The 21,430-nt window shown below is 33.4% G+C and overlaps 2 protein-coding genes across 2 annotated transcripts; both read right to left on the bottom strand.

The window, feature by feature from the left end:
- Positions 1–835: 835 nt before the first annotated feature.
- Positions 836–14,395, bottom strand: LOC128162713 (pre-mRNA-processing factor 40 homolog B-like). Its single transcript, XM_052825997.1, has 24 exons — positions 14,377–14,395; positions 14,045–14,101; positions 13,464–13,545; positions 13,106–13,207; positions 12,504–12,577; positions 12,058–12,165; positions 11,643–11,763; positions 11,435–11,462; positions 11,001–11,207; positions 10,546–10,645; positions 10,005–10,142; positions 9,161–9,252; positions 8,834–8,942; positions 8,152–8,302; positions 7,626–7,759; positions 6,898–7,012; positions 6,577–6,668; positions 5,937–6,053; positions 5,481–5,537; positions 5,146–5,226; positions 4,208–4,375; positions 3,410–3,649; positions 2,784–2,861; positions 836–1,752 (listed from the first exon to the last, which is right to left on the bottom strand). Exons 1-24 carry the CDS (start codon positions 14,380–14,382, stop codon positions 1,657–1,659), a joined length of 2,553 nt encoding a protein of 850 aa, XP_052681957.1. The 5' UTR covers positions 14,383–14,395; the 3' UTR covers positions 836–1,656.
- Positions 14,396–15,032: 637 nt separating this feature from the next.
- On the bottom strand, positions 15,033–21,344 carry LOC128162832 (pituitary tumor-transforming gene 1 protein-interacting protein-like). The gene is made up of 7 exons (XM_052826234.1): positions 21,071–21,344; positions 20,769–20,818; positions 20,254–20,362; positions 19,866–19,977; positions 19,475–19,540; positions 19,200–19,246; positions 15,033–17,069 (listed from the first exon to the last, which is right to left on the bottom strand). Exons 1-7 carry the CDS (start codon positions 21,237–21,239, stop codon positions 17,020–17,022), a joined length of 603 nt encoding a protein of 200 aa, XP_052682194.1. The 5' UTR covers positions 21,240–21,344; the 3' UTR covers positions 15,033–17,019.
- Between the last annotated feature and the right edge of the window lie 86 nt (positions 21,345–21,430).

Raw genomic sequence — 21,430 nt, 5'->3', positions numbered from 1 at the left:
TTTGGTAAAAAATTTTGGATCTGTGCACAGACTGAAACACAAGTCATAGAGATCTAACCAGAAATTTTTAAAATGATAAGTGGCAATTACTTAAAAATAAATTTCTGATGAGTAGACCATGCATTTTCTTTAATTTTGAAATTGTACAATGAAATTAAACTTGTTTTAAAATTCTCACTTATACCTGGCATTTAAAGACCAAATTTTTTATATTTCTTACATTTTACAAATTAAAAAATTGAAAAATATTGTGATATTTAGATTTTCATCACTGTACATCAGTTGAACGAGAGAAAAAAAAATATATCTATAAGCGGACAAGAAAGTTTAAATCCAAGAGGAAAACTATTCCCAGGTTGAATTCACATGTATTTTTTTCACATCTAACTTGAAAAGATTACTTCATCAGGAGTGCCATCAATTGCAAAAGTCGCTTGAACAAGTTAATAAGCAGTTGACTCTTGTTTCAATGCATGTGATTAGACTTAACGTACAAAATTTACTGCAGTTAATAAGTTCAATTTTGAAATTCTCCAATTTGGATATTTGCCAGAAGACAGTTATGAAGTCTAGCATACAGACCCACCGATAATTACGCGTCGTTCCTCTCTCCATCATGGAGAGGGTAATGGAGAGGGGAACAACATGCAATTAACCATGGGTTTCCAACGATGGCATACAGAACACAAATTCAATATTCATACATGGAGACAATGCAGCGTCAAGCACTGAATATCATCAGACCACGCAATACTTTTTACAGTACCCTACAACCAATAGTCATGTACATAGAAATACTGGTACCCCATCTAGCAAATAAAAAAAGAAGCTTGCAAGTATTTTAATTTTTTATTTCATTGCATGTGTGATCTGATTGCAATGAATTATTAGTGATATTTGATAATGACAATGATATTGAACAAAATGTCCATGAAATATTTTATGATACATATACATGTACATGTATAAACAAAACTTCAGTCACATTAAAAACTGATCATAGGTTTCAAAAAATATTTTCATCCTGACACCATTTGTGTGGCATGATGACTATTCACATTTAATTTTTATTGTTGATCATCAAAATAATACATATACATGCACGCAGTTGATATCTCAATTTCATTAGTTAAAAGAATAGAAATTTTATATACAAAAATTGTCTTGCACTATATATCGATAGGATATTAGCAACTCTATTACAAAGACATTCTTTTCCTATCAACCAATTTCTTTCAATATTATCTACAACCTTTCCCTGACAGGAAATTGAGTTATCTTACAGAATGTGATAACATAATGGCAGACCCTCCTTAATCTGTGTAACCTTCTCCTCTGTACATTTAATGGATCCAGACTTCGGTCCTCAGTTGATCTAATGCAGAAATTTTCTTTATTAATAACATCCTATATTTTCCATTTCATTTTATTGACTCATCATCACAACTGTACAGGAAGCTACTGCTGTAAATTCATTGATCATTGATCTTGTTTTTTTTCCACTAATTCACTTGTGTCTTTTTCTTTGATCCACCCCTGTACATTTTTCTTTAAGTTCATTGATCCAATATGTCTTTTTCTTTGATCCACTCCTATACATTTTACTATAAATTCATTGATCCACTCTGTTTTTTCTTGGATCCACCCCTGTATGTTTTACTGATCTGCCTCGAGCTGTTGTAGAAGTTGGTTCCTTCTCCTCTCTAACTCTCCCTCACTGAGGTCACTGTCTGAGGAGCCATTATCTCCACCCTACCAATGAACAAGTCATAGTCATGAACAAGTCATAACAATGGACCAGTCAAGACCACCTACTAATTAACAAATCACAGCAATGAACACGTTATGAAACAAACCAATGAACAAGCCAAAGCAAGTCATGACATTCCACCAGTGAACAAGTCACATCAATGGACAAGTCTTAGTCATGATAAAGTCATAACACATACAGATGACAAAGTCTTAATCATGAACATGTCATAACTCAAACAAATAAACACCCCACAACAATGAACATGTCATGACTACGAACAAGTCACAACTATGATTAAGTCATGACAATGAACAAGTCAGAGCTACATGTATGGTTAAGTCATGACTATGAACAAGTCGTGACATAGAACAACTCATAAAATGATCAAGTCCTGGCAATGAATAAATCACATATATATAAATGAAAAAGTCCTGGCAATGAACAAGTCCTAAATTACAATGTAAATTGAAAACGCCACATCACAGGTCTTGAAAACAAACAGTCAAAACAAATGCTAACGAAAAAGTAACAGCAAGGAAAAGGTCATGACAATGAACTTAAATGACAAACTTACAAATGAACAAGTCTTAATCATGAACAAGTCACTTCTATGAAATTGTCACCAACCTACCAATGAAAATTTTTCACCAATATCAAGTCATGGCAATAAACAATTCACAACAAATACTAATTAACAAGTCCAAGTCCTGAACAAGTCTTACCAATAAACTTAAGTTACACTTGTAAATAAACAAGTCATGACAATGAACATGAGTCATAATAACAGTTTACAAAGAACAAGACTTAAAACATACCGATGATCTTTACATGTAAACTTAAGTCATCACTCCCCAAGTCCAAGTCATTACCAAGTCATACAAATAGCAATTATCATTGAACAAGTCTCAATAAAGAATTAGTCTTATCAATAAACATCTAAATTCTTAACAATGATATGGTATTATACAAATGAAAATTACTTCCTACTGCGAAGGAGTTCTACTTTATGAAATATTGCAATAAGACTGACCTTGTTTTTCTTGCGTTTTTTAGGTTTACTTTGGCTGGAACTTTTCTGCTTCTCTTCATCTTCACTGGCACTAGATGCCTAATCAAAAACAACATGCAGTTAGTATCACTTAAGAATATTCTAACGAATGAAAATTTAACTAATTTAACAGAATAATAAAAATTTGATGTGGGTCATTATTTTGTGTATAATCCATGCATTCTCTTCAATCAATGAACTTACAGTATATCCTTACACAGAATTATACACGATCTTGATTTTTAACAATCTGGTCAATTCAATGAAATTCAATGTGTAAAAACAAAACTTGCAATCTGCAAACTTTTCAAACTATAAATGAATTTTTTTAACTTAAAGAGTTATATCACATGGAAAACAAGCCTTATTAATATAAAACCCACTGCTTTTCCCTTAATACAGCAAAACTCGGTTATATCGAAGTCACTGGGACCTAAGAAATTACTTCGTTATATCCGTAATTCGTTATAACCGTAAAAGAAATTCATTAAATTTACATAGCTGGGGATCCAAGATGACTTCGCTATATCCATGAATTCGCAATATCCGTGTTCGTACTAAACGAGTTTTACTGTACATTATTACAGAGGAATTTACAAATGACTTACGCTATGAGAAACATGCTTCTTTTTCTTGGATTTCTTCTTGTGTTTCTTCTTCTCTCTCTCCTCCTGGTCTGACTCTGGATGGCTGCGCTTTTTCTTCTCTCGCTCACGATCCTCATGATCTGAGTCTGGTATGTTGCTAGGAGACCGTGAGCGAGATTCAGAGCGAGTTTTCTTCTTCTTCTTTGACTTGTGTTTGGAAGAGGATCTGACTGAAGCTGTTTCATTGTCTGATTCACTCCCCTATAAAAATCAAACAGAAGCAACAATGTCAGATGTACTTGTTCATAAGGCCTGAAAATTTCATGCGACATTATCAACAGCAATATGGTTCATTAAAATTTCAATAAACGTGAACATATTTAAGAATCCTGGGTGAAACAAAAGTCCAGACCTAAAAACTTTTTTTGTTGGATTGGGTTTGTATAAACTCAACGGGATTGGTCAAAAGTTCAATAACTCATCAAGCCCTCTCTCTAATGACTTTAAATTAGCAAACAGTACTACACTATACTGTAAACGTATTACATTTGGCTGTGTATTCTATTAAAAGTTTTTGGCAGAATGCAGCTTCCACTAAATTAAGTACATCCCTAAATGTTATGCATATATGTATAAGAATAATCACATTCAGGAATACGCTAATTCAAATCCATGTCACCTTCTTCAAAACACTATTTTTCACCAAATGTCGTACACGCCAATTATAATACGCTTACAATACTTCTGACTTCTCAACACATTATGCTTTTACAGAAGTCTCATGATTCTTTCCCTGACTACTCTGCATCGTAAACTTACAGATCGTGATCTGGACCTCTTGTGTTTCTGCTTCCTCTTCTTCCGCTTGGCGTGGTGATGACTGCAGGCATCTTCTAACACAGCCTGGTACTCCTTGAACAGTCGGATCCTCTCCGACTCCAGAGTGATCACCTCAAACACTGGGTCCTTCTCTAGCTTTTCTTTCACCTAAACAGAGGAAATCTTATACTGATGATCCTTTAGCTGAGAACCTGATATACTGTACAATTTTTTATGTGAGTACTTAATTCTGCAATTCAGTTGTTTTCAATTAAATCGCGAAAACATAAAATCACGAACACCAACTCTTTATCAAAGTTTCATGTAGTTTACATATGTCCGATAAATTAAAGTGAGATTTTAAAATTTGTCAGATATGCTTCTCGCGCTTTTACGCGGATATTAATTCCTTGCGTTTAACTAGGAATTTACAGTACATGTTAGGTAATTTTTGCCTACACAGAGGAAATCTACCGGTAATATGCCGTTGATAATGCTTCAGCTGGGAACAAAAAATACACAAAAATTACCTTTACATACACAAATAAATTACTGAGGCCCGATCAAAGGAGTGGGCACTAACATGTGCTAACTACAATTTGCATTGTAGGGCTGAGGAAATTTTGACAAGCACTCTGCTGAACAGGTCTTCGATGGACACAAGAAATACACAGTACTTATAGGTACACAAAAGTTATAATCAGTAAGACCTTGAACTTCTTGAATAACCTCCAAATCTTATGATTTAGAGGTCATCAAGTAATCATTTTAGTAAATGTTAACTCTATAAAGCAAAGGTTAAAGTGTAGTAAGTAGAACAAAAAGAATTTGCAATGAACTGTTTCACGACTCAAGTTTACCAAAGTAGCATACTAAAGTAATATGCATGAACTGTACATGTCCGAGTAAACATTATAGTGATGGAATGAAATACTCACATCATCCCACTTAGAGTCAGGCTCAATCGGGGGGTTGATTTGCTTTAAGGCTGTTCTAAACTGACTCTCCAACTTGCGCAGCTGATAAAAATAATGTCACAAAGTGTAATTAATGTACAGTTGGTTTAACATATATCAGGTTTTCAACTTAAAGCGCATTATATTTCCAATTTAACAACATTGAAAGAAACTGAATTTGGAATGCTTTCTAACTCTTTATTTGATTATTCAATGGTAATTTTTTTTTAAAAGAATCCTCATTGCATACAATGAAATGAAGATATTAAATAAGACATAAGAATTAAAATGTGTCTACAACAAGAGGACAACATTACCTTCCTAGCCTCCTCTTTCAATCTCTCTTTCTCCCTTGCTTCTGCTTTTTCTATAAGCTATAAAAACCACAAGAAAATTAATCATTATATACATGCTCATGTACATAGAACATATACAAATTTCATAATGAATGCAACCTTTCAGCATTTCAAAATGCCCAACATTACTCAAGATTATCAATAACTTTTGAAATTATAATGGTCTTTCCTGATTTCAACTATTGTATGTGAGTTTGATGTTTTCTGACTTACACTGTTAAAGGTGAGTTTGATGTTTTCTGACTTAACTGATAAAGGTGAGTTTGATGTTTTCTGACTTAACTGATAAAGGTGAGTTTGATGTTTTCTGACTTAACTGATAAAGGTGAGTTTGATGTTTTCTGACTTAACTGATAAAGGTGAGTTTGATGTTTCTGACTCACACTGTTGTACGTGAGTTTTGTATTTCTGACTTACACTGTTAAAGGTGAGTTTAATGTTCCCTGTATCCAGACCGGAGGCCCTTCTGTCTGAAGCAATCTGTGAGGCGAAGTCCTCAAACACTGTGCTTACTTCTACCATAAATCCCTTCTCCTGGAACAGAGCAAAATGTCAGTGGTCAAAACCCAAGTGGCACCACAATAGAGAAGAACAAGCTTTTGTAAAACAGTTCTGATATTAATTCTGAATTAAAGCATTTGAGAATTCAAACTTCAAAATGACTGGTTAACAATTCCTCATGTCTTTCAAAAAAGATTAAACAAGAAAAGATTTTATTTACAATTTTTCAAGAATAGAACAGAGGCACAAATAAAATCCAAAAGAAGCAATATTAATTGACAGGAAATTAAAGCCAGAATTATTTTCCCCATAATACAACAGAAAAGCTGCAGTTTCTATTGTATATACAGTAAAACACAGTTATAACGAAGTGCTAGGGACGTGTGATTTTGCTTCGTTATATCCGAAATTCGTTATATTCGTCAAGTTTACAACTTATTATATAGTCAAGGGGAATGAAAATCACTTCGCTGTAAGCGTCAATTCATTATAAGCGTGTTCGCTGTAACTGTCTTTTACTGTACATGCATTCCCTTGGTCATCTACTATTTCTTACCTTCAGAATTTCTTTCACAATTTTTTTTTCATCATGAAACCTAGCCTTCAGATCCTCAACATAAAACTTAAAGAGGTCCAGGGGTGTGGATCCTGAAAAAAGATTTCAAACAAATAATAATCTTGTTAATAAGTTTGATATTAAAAGCCATGTTGACATTTTCAAATATTTAATCTGTAAAGTTTAACAAGGAGATGTAGAATTCAAAATACTAGTATTAAAAAGCTTTGCATCAAGCAGTTTGACCTCTCACCTCTTTCAATAACTTGACCCTGTGATAACATTGACCCCTGACCTTGCAGTTGACCAATAGTCTCTTACCTGGCTGTCCCAACATGTTGGTGAAGCGGACATCCTGACTGATGATTCTGTAGAGGTCCATCCACAGCGACATGGAGTTCAGCTTTGCCTGCTCATGAAGCTCATCTAGTAGAACCTGCCCAATAAAGTAGAGAGATTCTAATGAAGTCCATGTAATGATTGGTAAACTACCATTATATCATACATCATTGCTCACCAACCAAAAAAAAACCTGATCCTTATCCTTGTGGAGAATTTTTGGAACACTCATAGTCTCATATACAGTTGTTTATTAGTACTGTAGATTCCTTATTTTACGTGAGTACTTAATTCCGCAATTCAACTGGTTTGCATCAAATCGCAAGAAAAATTAAATCGCAAACACCGAATTGCTGGCATAGTTTCATATTCTTTACATATGTCCTAAAAATAAAAGCAAGATTTTAAATTCCGCAAGGTGTGCTTTTCGCAATTATATGCATTTACTAATTCCTCGTGCTTAATTAGGAATCTACCGTAAACATTACAGAAAGGCCTGACAACTCAAAAGAAAGCACAAGTAACAACTCAGATTGGTCATAAAAAATTATTAAATTGATAGAATGTCATGACATTACAAGAGTCTTGACCACTTACAGTATCAAAAAGAATAATGTAAAGAGACCAAATACTCATGACATTGGATCAGAAAAAAATCTGTAATAGGTACATTAAATCAACTAAAATTGATTAAGAAAGTGACAACTGACCAGGAATCCCTCCCTGTTTTTCCTCTGCTGTCGTTTCACTCTCCGTCGCTCTCTCTCTTTCTCATCATCGTTTTCTTGCTCCAACAGTCGAATGTGTTCCTCGAAACATATGAGTGCGTCCTCTTTGTCCATATCTGTCAAAATTTGTAGAATGTAACATTAAATTCAGTCTGTCGAGTAACACCCTATACCTTATGCTCTACTTTCTGAAATATCTCTTACACATTCTGAGGTTTTTTTTTTTACATGTCTTTTTTACCACTGTGTAGCTCCGAGTCCTCAGTGAACCTAGGGTTGTCCAGTAATATTTTTGATATCCTAATTTTGTCTACTTTTTGAGATATCTACTTCATTTCTTGTCTTATCTTTGATGCATGTTTAAACTTTTACTCACTGTGTAGATCTGGGTCCTCTGTAAATCTGGGGTTGTCCAGTAATATCTGTGATATCCTTATTTAGTCTACTTTCAGAGATATCTATTTCATTTCTTGCGCTATCATTGATAACTGTTTAAACTTTTACTCACTGTGTAGATCGGGGTCCTCCGTAAACCTAGGGTTGTCCAGCAGCATCTGTGAGGCCTCCGACCATGTAGTACAGTGGGTCAGACTCGGCATGCTGTCCAGAATCTCCGTAAACACCTTGGTGTTCCTCTTTCTCAAAGATTTTGATTCCTCCTGGTAAACAGAAAGAGTTATACACACTATATTTTTTAGCAACTTAAGGCAGTAATAAGGGCACCAACATCTCCAACCTTCCTTAAATCAATACACAGCCTCACGTCCAAGTATTTATTTATGCATTTCTTTTAATAATTTGAGCGAGTTGAAAATTTTGGTAAAGGCATGGCCAGTTCAATAATACCGTATACAGGGTTATTTTCGCCCCTCTATGTTTTCAAAAAGTTTCGCCCTGTCTTTAATTTGCCCAGACACAGTATGTTTAAAAAGAAGTAATTTAAAACCCTGAAATTCACCCAGTCTTAAATTCCCCCGCTGACAAACAAGGGCGAAAATAAAACATGGACAAATATTTCCCTGTATACAGTAGTCACTAACTTAAATAAAGTAAATTGTACTGGAACAAAATCAAAGATATAAAACTTTTAATGGCTAGCTATTTCTCATATGAGGCAAGCTCATTCGTTTCTTTCCCAAAGCCTAACTTTAACTACAACTCAAAGGCCGTCACTGAAAGAATTTCCTCACTTTTTCTTTCTTGGCCAGCATGTGCACAACGTCGTCAAAGATTTCCCGCCGATCCCGATCGTCAACTCGTCGCCACACATCCTGGTCTCCAAACAGGTCGTCAGCTTTCCTAGAAACGACATGATACAATACAAATCTCCATCTTGTACATTCATAAACACAGTCACATACATAAAAGTATCTGCATGGCTATATTAACTGGCATACAAATCAATGCAAACCCTTTTTTCTACTTTCATTTTCACAAATCTTATAACTACAACTTTTTATCTGAGAGAGAGAGAGAGAGAGAGAGAGAGAGAGAGGATTACTAATTTAACCACTTACCAATACTTGACACTTGAATTCATTTTGTCTGCATGCAACAAGAAATGCTCCAAGTCTTCTTTTGCTTGTTTTGCTCTTAATCTTTGTTCCTCCTAAATAAAAAAAATTCAGAATTAATAAAGAAATCTTTAAAAAGGGACCATTTAAATAGATTAGAAAGTCAGAAGGTATTATAGTATTTTAATAGTAGTAATTGTACAGTATTCCCATATTAAATGAGGTTTTTTTCGATGAAATTTTGTTGATTAAATATGACAAGTCTTCAATCTTAAAGCTGAACACCGCTCGTAAATAGGCACCGTCCCACAGATACCTGGTATATAAACCCTTCAATTTCGTTACACCCGATTGCACACCTGAACCTCGTGGCCGACATGTAGTATTCCTTTTGTGCTCTTTAGATTTTATGCATTTTTTTCTTATCTTATGTTCATTTTCTGTTCGTAAATAATGCATTGACCAATTTATTTGATGTTAGTATTCTCCTGGCTTCAAAAAGGTGCGTAAAATTTGATAACTTCATCGCAACCGAGTAACACGGCGAGACAAAATGTACGTCCACACTGGTGAGACCTCTACAGCGAAGTACTTTGAACTGTTTAGAGGTCTGTCCCTTATATAAGGGTTGTAGGGACAGCAGTGATTAAAGAGAAATATGGCGGACAGTGCCTATTTACGAGCGGTGTTCAGCTTTAATGCAAGGTGCGATGTAGTTAATGTGCAGTACATAAAGTGAAACATGAAATGTCCATTTTAAACATAATGCAGAGAGATTTGTTAGCAGTTTTGAATGCCAAAATTGAAACTTTGAAAAGATTTTATTCACACAAAACTAAGCTCCTACCTTTTCCTCCTTGGCTCTTTTAGTTTTGTACTCATTAAAAGCTTGCTTCCGCTCATTGAGCTGTTTGAGCGCCCCGTATCGAGGGTCGTTCACTATCAGCTTAAGCGCTTGCTCCCAGCTCGCTGTGGAGGACACACCCTGAACAACGGGAAAGTTAATTTAATTCAAACACAATGTTTTAAAACGTTCTGGAATTTATAATAAAATTGTTATTGAGATTTAAAATGATGATAAAATTTATTCACAATTTACATAGTTTAAATATTTTTTACACTCTGAGTATGACATTGTGTATAGCTATTAGCACCTTGACAGACCCTGGTCACTTCAGGTAAATAACACCTATTTTAATTTAGCCCCGCCTACTTTTCGGTAACCGTACGGTTATGAAATTGGTCTTTAACGGTGCAAATTACCAATAAGATTTACCTTAAAATCTTAGGTATGATTTTTTAGCAGTGAACTATGATAAAGTTAAGCAAAATCAAAACACTAAAAGATGCCCAAATATGAATTTTTTTAATGATAATAATAAACATACCTTCTCCTTCAGCAGACTTTTGAAGGCGTCCATCGCCTCTTTTTTATTTTTGAACACAAGTGGGACAACCTCTTTTTTCGGCTTTTCTTCTTCTTCATCACTGCAAAATATATACATGTAGTTAACAAATAAAATGAAGAAGGTCTAGAAATAAATGAGATATCAATCTGATATGTATGATCATTAGAGTTTGAGATTGGATGATTACATTAATATTTTGTCATTGTAAAATTGCATGACAATACAAAAAGACTTCAATTCCATGATACAAATTCTCATAGTAATGCACATGAATGTTTATAATAACAACATTTTCCTTAATCTTTGTCATAGTAGAAGGTGGATTGAGGAATAGCATAGGCAAGGAATTCATGAGGGGGTAGGGGTGGGTCTTTTTTTTAATAAGTATGGATTAACAGAATTAGAACCAAACCTGTCTGATCTTCTTATCTTACCTGATTTCTTTCATCTCTTTCTCCATCTTGGCTGTAGGAGTGGGGGGTGGTAACTTGATTGAGGCCAGTGTTGCCTGCATGGCAGCCTGAATGGCGGACGATGGTTTGGCTGGTTGCTGCGGTAACGTGATGCTGCCTGCAGGGGGCGGTGCTACTGTGGTAGGGGGTGCTGCAATCACTGGACCGGGATCTGTGCTGCTTAATGCACTAAAACAGGCAGTGACAAAAAAATTTACATTTATAAATCAATGTATTATAATGGCTGAAATTCACAAGTTTATAGTTACACAGAGAATAGCAATTTGATAAGTTTTGAACTGCAAGAATTATGTACAATTTTAATTAAAAGAATCAGGAAAATAAAAACAAGCTTATCAGAGTTTGTACAGTGAAATATCATGTGACTTTTCAAAATGTTATAGGATCAAACTTACCCTTCTTGTGTCTTCTTGGCCACCATTTCTACAACAATATCAATAGTTTAATGATTTCAAACAAAGTGCCTAGTTATTTCTATTATTCTTTTAAAAAATTCACATAAATTTATGTTTTAGAAAAAAAGATAAAAATGAACTTGATTAACAGCAGACAGTTGACTTCTAAGGAAAGGCCACCACTTTATTTTGGTGAGATCAAGCTTACCCTCTAACTCTTCCAGTTCCTTGGGCTTGGTCCAGCGGGATTCCTTGGTCTGTGAGTTGTGGAAGTAGATCTTGCCCGAGTCTGACTTGTACTCCTTCCAAGGGCAGTTAGACAGCATCAGCTGTAAAATAAAGCGTGTCAAGGTCAAACAAAATCACCGCTTTCTATAAAACCAGTACTTAGAGGCTGGAGCTCTCCTTTCAAAAAATTGTCTAGAAATGGTCACAGCCATCTAGCCCTCTTTACACAACCCTGATTGAATTGGTCTTGTCTACAACTCACTCCTGGTTTTTAGATCTACAAATGTCACCATTTTATACTGCCAAGGTCAGGATTCTAACAAAACAAACAATGGACATTTAACATTGACCTTTTCTTCAAATACAACTCAGACAAACAGGAATTGAACTCTGACCTCTGCCTTGGATTTCAGGTCGTCTGGTTTTTCCCAGCTGGACTGCTTGCTGATGTGATTGTAGTAGTACGTGCGACCATCAGGGGCCTTGTGTTCCGTCCATACCTTCTGTAACCATGGATACAGTACAGTATAATTATTATTGAAAAACTGTACTCATATATGTACCAGAGTGCAAGACACAATTTGCAAATATTAATGCTTTCTCCATGGTGGGCTCATAAACTTTCAGTTCTTAATTAAATACAAGCATAAATTAATGGTGCTTATCACACTTTTATGTCAAATCCTTTTTAGAGTCTTATTCAGATGAAAAGCAATTCACTCTAGAAAAATTCAAGAAAGTTAACATTAACATCTCTTAATATTACTATGTTGTTTTCTTTACAGGTCTGTTTACAAATGTTATTGTGATTTATGCGAGTTGTAAGTCCGAAAGAACTCACCTTATCCTGTTTGTCTCCTAGCGGTGAATTTGAGGCAGAGTTGGACTGAGAAACAGACTGGACCTGTGGGTTACCTACAACAAGACATCCACAACATAATGTCATAACAGCTGACAATGATGAAAATGTCAATAACATGCTGATGGTGTCAACACAAGCTGACAGTCACACAATAAGCTGAATGTCAAAATTAAGCTGACTGTGTCAACAACAACCTGAAAATGTCGATAACAAGCTGATAATGCCACAACTGACAGATGCAACAAAATGCTGACTGATTTGTCAACAGCAAACTGACAGTGTCAACAACATGCTGACAGTGATACTAATAAGCTTATAGTGTCAACAACAAGCTGACAATGTCAACAATCAATAATCTGATAGTGTCGACAACAATCTGACAGTGTCAATAATTTAACAATCTGACAGTGTCAATAATTTAACAAGCTGACAGTGTCAATAATTTAACAAGCTGACAGTGTCATTAATTTAACAAGCTGACAGTGTCAATAACAAGCAGACAATGCTAACAATGAGCACACATTCAAATAAAAAGCTGAAAGCAACATCATCAAGTTGTCAGTGCCTATCATTTTACTTACTGCCTCCTGGGGTGGGAAAGGCTGGAGGCATCCCCATAGGTGGCATACCCCCAGGGGGAGGGTAGTGAGGGGGTGGAATATTTCCTGCTGGAGGCTGGAAACCTAATAAATGTATCAAACACACTTCTTTTAAAAAATATGAATGTATAAGAATTGCTCATCAGAAAAATTGTTTCTTTGCTTTAAAGTACACCAGATATATCTGTGCCTTTTTTCTCTTTTTCTTCAATAATTTATTTAAAGTTCCCATTTTCATGCTTTTATCAATTATTTTTAAACATGTACCACAAAAATTTACATGGATGGAAGGTGTCTGTTATTGCTTAAAAGAAAATGTTCTTTCACAACATATACATACCAGGGGGCCCTCCCATCATAGGAGGAGCTGGCATGTCTGGAGCTCCCATGGGTGGGGGCATGAAGTTCGCTCCGGGAGGCATCTAAAATTGATCAACAAGTTAGAACATCAACACATGTACATGTGCGAACCAAAAGCCTTTGAATCTCTAGTCAGATGCTTTACCCACTGAGCTGAGCTACCTGGTGCCAGTATTTGAAGTGGTCTGACCATCAGTGATCACACAAGTACATGTTTAATGTAGAAAATGACTATAGGAATAAACTGACTAGTAGATGAATAAATAAATGGAGCAGATAGCACTTGGTCATTCATCAAATTAAGTTGGGGATAACAAAACATTTAAAACAAAGCAAATGTATTTCCAGTGTTTGAAATAAGCAAAAAACAGTCAATGTTTTAATTAATCTGGGGCCATCAGTAACCTTCTTTGGTCACATGGTTGATAATTCCAATTTGCATTTCTTACATGGTTTATTTCTCAACATTCAATGATATTAACAACACGATTATTCAAATAATGATAATAATTCCCTGTCTGATTGCATTTACATTTGTTTAAAGTGTAAATAAACATTTACCCCGTAAGGTGGAGGCCTCATCATAGGATTTGGCGGTCCCGGAGGTCCGTTGTTTTGCTGAAAAAATAATTCTCGATATATGAAAATGTTGTCAGAAATAACTCTGGACTTTACCCCATTATATTGGATAATTGAGGAAATTCTAACTAACAACAAAAAAATCAGCGATTCGGTACACGATATTTATACAACATACAAGGCAAAATAAAACTTATCTCTAATTCTAATGGCTATATACATAATAAATCTATTGTATTTAACATGAATTAAAAGCTGCTAAGAGTTATAATTAAACATTTCGCTTTTTCAAAGGAAGCATTCGCTGTACGTACCGCCATGCTGTTTATAATTAGTAAAACATTCACGACCGGAACATATTTTTCCGGATTTTTTTCTCCGAAACGGGCAGTTGACACTGTGCTTTATTCATTATCATAGTATATTTATTTTTTTTTAAAAACAATGTCTTTTTATTAAAATATTCTTAAATTCAGAGATCTATCAGAGCTCCTTTTTTTGATTGTCGATTTTTATAGAAATATACAAAAAAAAAAAAATGAAAAGAAGCATATTAATTTTATTTGATACCCAGACATTAGGATTAAATTAATTAGTTTCCTTTACACTTTAACAAGGAGAATTGAATCTTCATAAAAAGTGCCTTTTCCTGTATTTTTCTCTGCAGCCATCGCCCACAATGAAATTCACATCAATATATAACCTATCATACCACATCACATAAAAGCTTTAGAGTGCAAAACCTGGCACTTTTGACCACAGATTCCTGATTGTGTATATGTATTTTCATGAGATTTAAACAACTTATGAATTTTAGGGCACATATTAAGAAACTGCTCCTAATTCTCCTTTTTGTCTTAATTTTTTTTTTCATACGCAAACCATATTTAAAGAATCTGCATTGTACTGTTTTTGCACTATTCCTGACGCCCAAATCCTTGTTAAAAAAACCACTAACAAAACTCAGAACTAAAATGATGAAAATGTTTATTGTGATCATAACTTGCAATCAAGTAAAATTTCAAAATAAGTCACCAACATTTAGAAAAATGTACTTTGAGGAAAAATATTCACAATTTGAAATACCGGTACATGTACTTTAAAGGTGACCATTAAATTTTATTTCTTATTGAGATAATATCATAAATTATTAAAAAGAAAAAAAAATGTCATCACTTTTGTTACATTGTAAAATATTTAAATTATGATAAAGATATGTATCCCTTTTAAATTTTACTTTCAATTTTCATAAAGTACCAGATAGAATTACATAGAAAAGACAACTTGAGACATTAAAAATCTAAGACACAAGGAAATTTTTTCTCCAAAAAAGTTCAAAAGTTTACTGATAATTGAATAAATCATACAAGTGTAAAATTCCCACAATCTCTCTCTCTCTCTCTCTCTCTCTCTCTCTCTCTCTCTCTCTCTCTCTCTCTCTCTGCAACATCTGGCTATTCACAAATTTACATTCATAAAAATATGAAACTAATATTAGAAGATAAATTTAGATAATCCTCATGCCTTTCACTGGATTTTTCTTGGTTGATATTTTGGTCAAGAGAAAAAAAAAATCTGTTATGTGTACAGGTCAAAACATTTCTCAGTTATGAAAAAATATTATCAAGAAAATTTCATTTTACAAATCAACCGATCCTCTTTAAATATCACATCAACACAAGTAAATAATATTAAGACCAGTTTGTTTTAATTAAATTGAAAAAAAGAAGTTGTTACAAAAGCACAATCAATGTGGAATGTGGGCATATTAAGGAAGAGTGTGACTCCTACACTCATGATTCAGAATTATATACACTGGGTGAAAGTCTGTATCTTGGAACAAAACATCTATAGCTGGAAATTGATTGATGCATTTTTAAGTAACCCACGTTAAAATTAAAATGTTGTCATTCTGAAACTTAACAAAAAACTTTGAAAATATCTAAACTATTTATGAATTTACATGGCCGTTTTATAATTATAACGAAGTTATGAATATAATCAACCCAGAGGTATCTGGTCGTAAGTCGTAAGCTCTTTTGTAAAACATGGCCCTGAAAACTGAGGAGAAAGATAAATAGACAACCACAAAAATATAGGTACACGTACATATTCAAAAAATATATACAGAATCTGATACAATTTAAAGGTTTAAATAAATGATACCGACATGCTACAAAACTAAACCAACTATTCACTATCCACCTGTGAGCATTGTATTTCACATCTGTCTAAATTAAATTTATTCATAAGCATGTATATTAAATAATATCTGTTTTTCAAAAAATATACCCATGTGCAAAATAAATCTTGTTACATCAATTTCATATCAGAAAAGCACCATCGGAGGAAGAAAAAATAATTATTTCATGGATACAAATGGATATACCGGTAAATTGATGGACCGTACATAAATGTTGACCAGGTATGTAAGGCAAATGATGTTTAAGGTGTAAAATGTTACTCGCTAATAAATGTACAGGGTGAAGATCAACATCTACATTTCAACATCAAAAATGAACAAAAACTCTACAACAATAAATTTTTCAAGAACACCCCCCCCCCCCTTCAAAAAAAGAATTAACAAATTAACAAAGAAATCTCAAACTTATCAATAAGCAAGGGTTGATTCAATTTCCACTGATTTTGATCATGGAATGAACTTTATAAACACCCTGTAAAGGTGATAACTTAATAATAATTTCATTTTTCAGAAACTTACAAAAACATCTATGTTATTTTAATTTTTAAATGGATTTTTTTTTCAAATCAAAACCAAAAACACATGAAAAAATCATAAACCACACAAGAGAAATTCAGAGTTATATTGAACTCTTTTTCTTCATAGAAATTCTTGCAATGTATTTCCTTCATTTGGAACATATTACTCAACACCAATTGTTCTTCGATTTAATGTTGTGGAGTTCTCCTGGCTTTCAGCTTGTGTCCCATTTTACTTAGGCTTCCTCATTATCAAATCTCTGATAATTGTCATCTTTCATCAGCCCTATAAATAGAGAGTAATAATACTTATGTAAATACATTGACCTTTCAAGGTACAGAAAAACTCAGTTATGACAAATTCCTAGGAACCATTTGATTTTCTTTGCTATATCCATTAATAAACAACAAATGGTGTTCATGACATTTGAAACATGTGCAAAAAGAATTTGCTATATACTTATTACTAGTAATACGATTTTGTTATATATGGTTAAAAGGAATTATTCCTTTTAACCATATATTAATAACAAAATCGTATTACTAGTAAGAAGTATATAGCAAATTCTTTTTGCACATGTTTCTTATGTCATGAACACCATTTGTTGTTTATTTAGGCAATATATAAATGCATTTTTTAAAAACTATTTTTTAAAAATTTGAACCTCTTAATTGATACATATACATGAAAATATAATCTATTAAACATTTCTGTCCTTTCGTTGAAAAAAGGATGTAAAATTTGCTATTTTCCACTTTTACAGGACTTACAATTAGTTTGCTATATCTGTAAATTCTTTGTAACAAAGTTTGTTACATGTATAACTGTAAAATTTCACAAGGATTTGTTGAGAATTTTGCTGGGGGCTCCACAAAATTTTGCTATATCCTAAAATTCTCTACATCCATGCACGTACTGAACGAGTTTTACTGTTTATATTGAATATTTAAAAATTTGTATTTACAACCTTTTTGTACTAACACCAATTAATGTAACTAATTAAAATTCTGTCTGAAGAAATTCAAATTTAAAGTTGATCAAATCAATGGAAATAAAATAATTTTCCCAATAACAACTTTAGGTTTCCCGAAGTTCATAGACACTATATGATACATACTGGTAGTACAACAAAGCTAAAATTAAATGTTGTCCTTGATTCAGGACACATCGACTCTTCTTCCTTTCTTATTTTTTCATAATTATTTATATAAAAACAGAGCTTTTACAACCTTAAATACCTATAAATTATTATACATTGATATAATTATGTACATGTAAACAAGAAGCAAGAAGAATTCTCATCTAATCGTGAAAACAGTTTTTTACAAATACCGTAATAGAGCCGTTTGACAGACAACATTCAATAAACAAAAAATAATAACCATTTCTTTCAAAATTAAAACTAGCTATGAAAGGACTGGAAGAAATATAATTGCTTAAAAAAAATCAATCTAAGCTTAAAATGTATTTTACAAGTATCATATGGCATTTATCTTCTTCACCTTGCAAGGTAAATGAGAGGGATAGTTGAATCAGAGAAAAAAAAATGGGATAAAAAGTATTACAGTACATGCCAAAATAAATAAATTTTAATGAAAAAAAAACCACCTTCATCTGTGAAATTGTCTTATTGTGTATTGAACAGTCTTGATTTGTGTGAAAAAGAAATTAAAAACAAACCCATACCACCACTAAGAATACCCGAAATGAAGTACATATAATGTACGATAAATCCAATTTCTTGGCAAAAGAAATGCATTAAAACGAATGGTATAATACAACAACTTTCCCTGCATTGCATTTTACCTTTGAATGAAATTCCTGGGGTGAAGTAAAAGCAGTGGCAAAAATCATATATTAAAACAAGAAACATATACTAGTAACTCAGTTTTTCATCATTTTATTGTAGTTTATTTATTTGATGGAATTCATCATCTGATTCATTTATTTTAGGAATTAAACTTTTTTTGTACATTGTGTAGCAAGGTCAGGCTGTCATATGCCAACAGGATTGGTGATTTAATGAATAAAATTTGAGATCATGTGGAGGTTCAGTTTTCATGAAATTTACTAATTCTACTTCAGATCCCTTTAAAATCATTTTCATTTGTAAGCCTACATTACAAACTCTCCTAACCTCTTTTTTTTTTATTTTGTCTAAAATAAATTTTCAAAATGGTTGTCATGGTTACAAAATCAGTTTTCAAAGCAGTATTAAATTATTTCATCAATATATCAGATATTCTGTACTTGTTTACTATAACATGTATAACAACGACTTTTTTTAATGTCCCTTTCCTATCTACACTATTCACAATTTTTTAAAAAGACTTAGTGTGAATTAAAACCTAGACTTCTCATCAATCCTTTGTCCTTGACAATCATATTAACATAGCCTTCAATTATTTAGCTTACCATATTTACGGCGAATCTCATCAGTTTTAGCTTTCCGCTCTGCTCGCCTGAAAATGACAAAAAAAAACATGCATCAACAAATCCATTTAGTATTATATGAAATTGTAAATGGATAAAATTATGGGAAAAAAAATGTGTTTTTATGTTGACCTAACTGTACTTATTTTCAGGTGCAAAATTTGACTGAAATGATACCCATAATAAAACGATCAAATAATACTTATTAGAGGGAGATTGAACTTAAAATATTCTATTAATATAATATAAATACTTACTTTTCTGCTGATTTTTCTTGTCTGTCTTTCTTCTTTCTCTCCCACTTTTCATCTTCTTTGGCATACCTATGAAAAAATGTAAGCTTTTTAAACTTTTGTTGACATGCTTTTATTTGTTGTTTATATACTGAAAGTTTGATTTTAAATTATATCAAGGGCACCGAAAAGTGGAGCATCCACTCACAACCTGAAACATTATTGTGGAAAATGCATCATATAATTGAGGATACCAAATAAGCGATGCTATATCCCCCTTTGCAACAACTTATCCATGGGGGATATCAAATAAAACCATCAAAGTTTTGCTTGCAATTTGACTTCATCAATAAATAGAGGGGAATGTTATTGTCATCTACGTAACTTATTTGTTTTGTTGTCTACCGTGACTTACTTGTTTTTGTTGTCTTTCTTGCAGCAGCAGCAACAACAGATACACACAAGCACAGCCAGCAGGATGATTCCTCCAATCACCCCCATAGCAATGATCAGCGCCTCAAAGTTCACTGAAAAAAGAAAGAAATTAGTATCCTGGTCACTATCGGTTCATTAAAAAGAATTGTCTTACAATTCAGGTTATATATTATTATATATTATATATTTAACCTCGGGAGACACTGTAATTCCCAAGTCGTCCATCCAAATTTGTTCATATCAGAAGCTTCAGACCGGAAGCTAATTTTATCCAAACACATTCCAAAGTAAGCACAGAGAGAGAGAGATACAGAGAGACAGAGAAGAGAAAGAAAGAGAGAGAGAGGAGAGACAGGTCATAGTCTTACCCCAACATACTCCCCAGCGAGCCTCAGAGAGAGAACATAAGGATGATTTAGGCAGGACATCTCCCGTTGGATAAGGAACACATTTACTGTTGGTTTTGCACCAAAGACACTAAAAATATAGTGTGGTAATCAAATCAAACCTTCATGTCAAAGTACATGCCAAAAAAAAAAATTCAAACATACAAAGACCGACTGACATCTAAAAGAACCATTTAAACAAGACCGTGGACTTCTGTAGGATGTATCTATCTATTTCTTACATCAAAACAAGTTAAAAATGACACTGGACTCATGCAAAATATACACATTGATTGCGTAGTCTTAGCTCAAAAAGCAGACAAATCATGTTGGTTTTAAAGATCGAGTGATGGCTGAGTGGCCAACAATAAAATAGACAGGCCTATGTCACAGCAATGTTTGACACAACTACCCAAAGTCCAAGCTCTTGTTAAAATGGTCTTAATTAATAATCTATCAGGAACAAAGGACTTTAATTGTACAGTAATTATAAATACCTTAGCATCCTTTAAACAAGTTTCACAACTGGAATTTCTGCTCATACACACTGAAAATAAAACTCTTGCAAATGTTCAAAAGGTTTTACTTTCAGGATTTAAGTTATATAAACCACTTATCACTTTTTGTTCATATCTATTATATGCCTATATGTATACCTGTTTTAAGTACAGTACAGGCTTCAGTGCTCACTTGTTATATATATTTACTATAGAAACATTCAACCGATTAGTCAATTCACTACTGTGATTGAAAGGTGATTTAACAAGTGTACATCTATTTATAGTGTTACACTTTTTACCTTCTTGGAGTGAAGGGGTTGACACTGGGGTAGGCTGGCTGGTTGGTACTGCCTTGGGGGTGGTTGGTTTAAAGGTGGTTGGAGTATCTGCCGTACCGTTTCCAGACGCTGAAACGCTGCCAAAAATCATGAATATGAACACTAGCGCTATATTCATCTTGAAAAACATTCTTTTTTCTTCCCGATGTCACTTGAAGGTACAATGGTGATTTGACGTCTTATTTCTGAAAACAACTTATGAGTAAATATCACAACTTCCGGCGGTGACAGCTGATGGTATTACGAGGTACAATGTAGTTCAAACAAATGTCGAAGGCTAGTTATATTTTTAATTAAAAAATTTTGTCCTCATAAAACATC

This window comes from Crassostrea angulata, chromosome 9, assembly GCF_025612915.1.
Source record: "Crassostrea angulata isolate pt1a10 chromosome 9, ASM2561291v2, whole genome shotgun sequence".
Classification (NCBI taxonomy): domain Eukaryota; kingdom Metazoa; phylum Mollusca; class Bivalvia; order Ostreida; family Ostreidae; genus Magallana; species Magallana angulata.
This window is presented reverse-complemented; position numbering and strand designations above follow the sequence as displayed.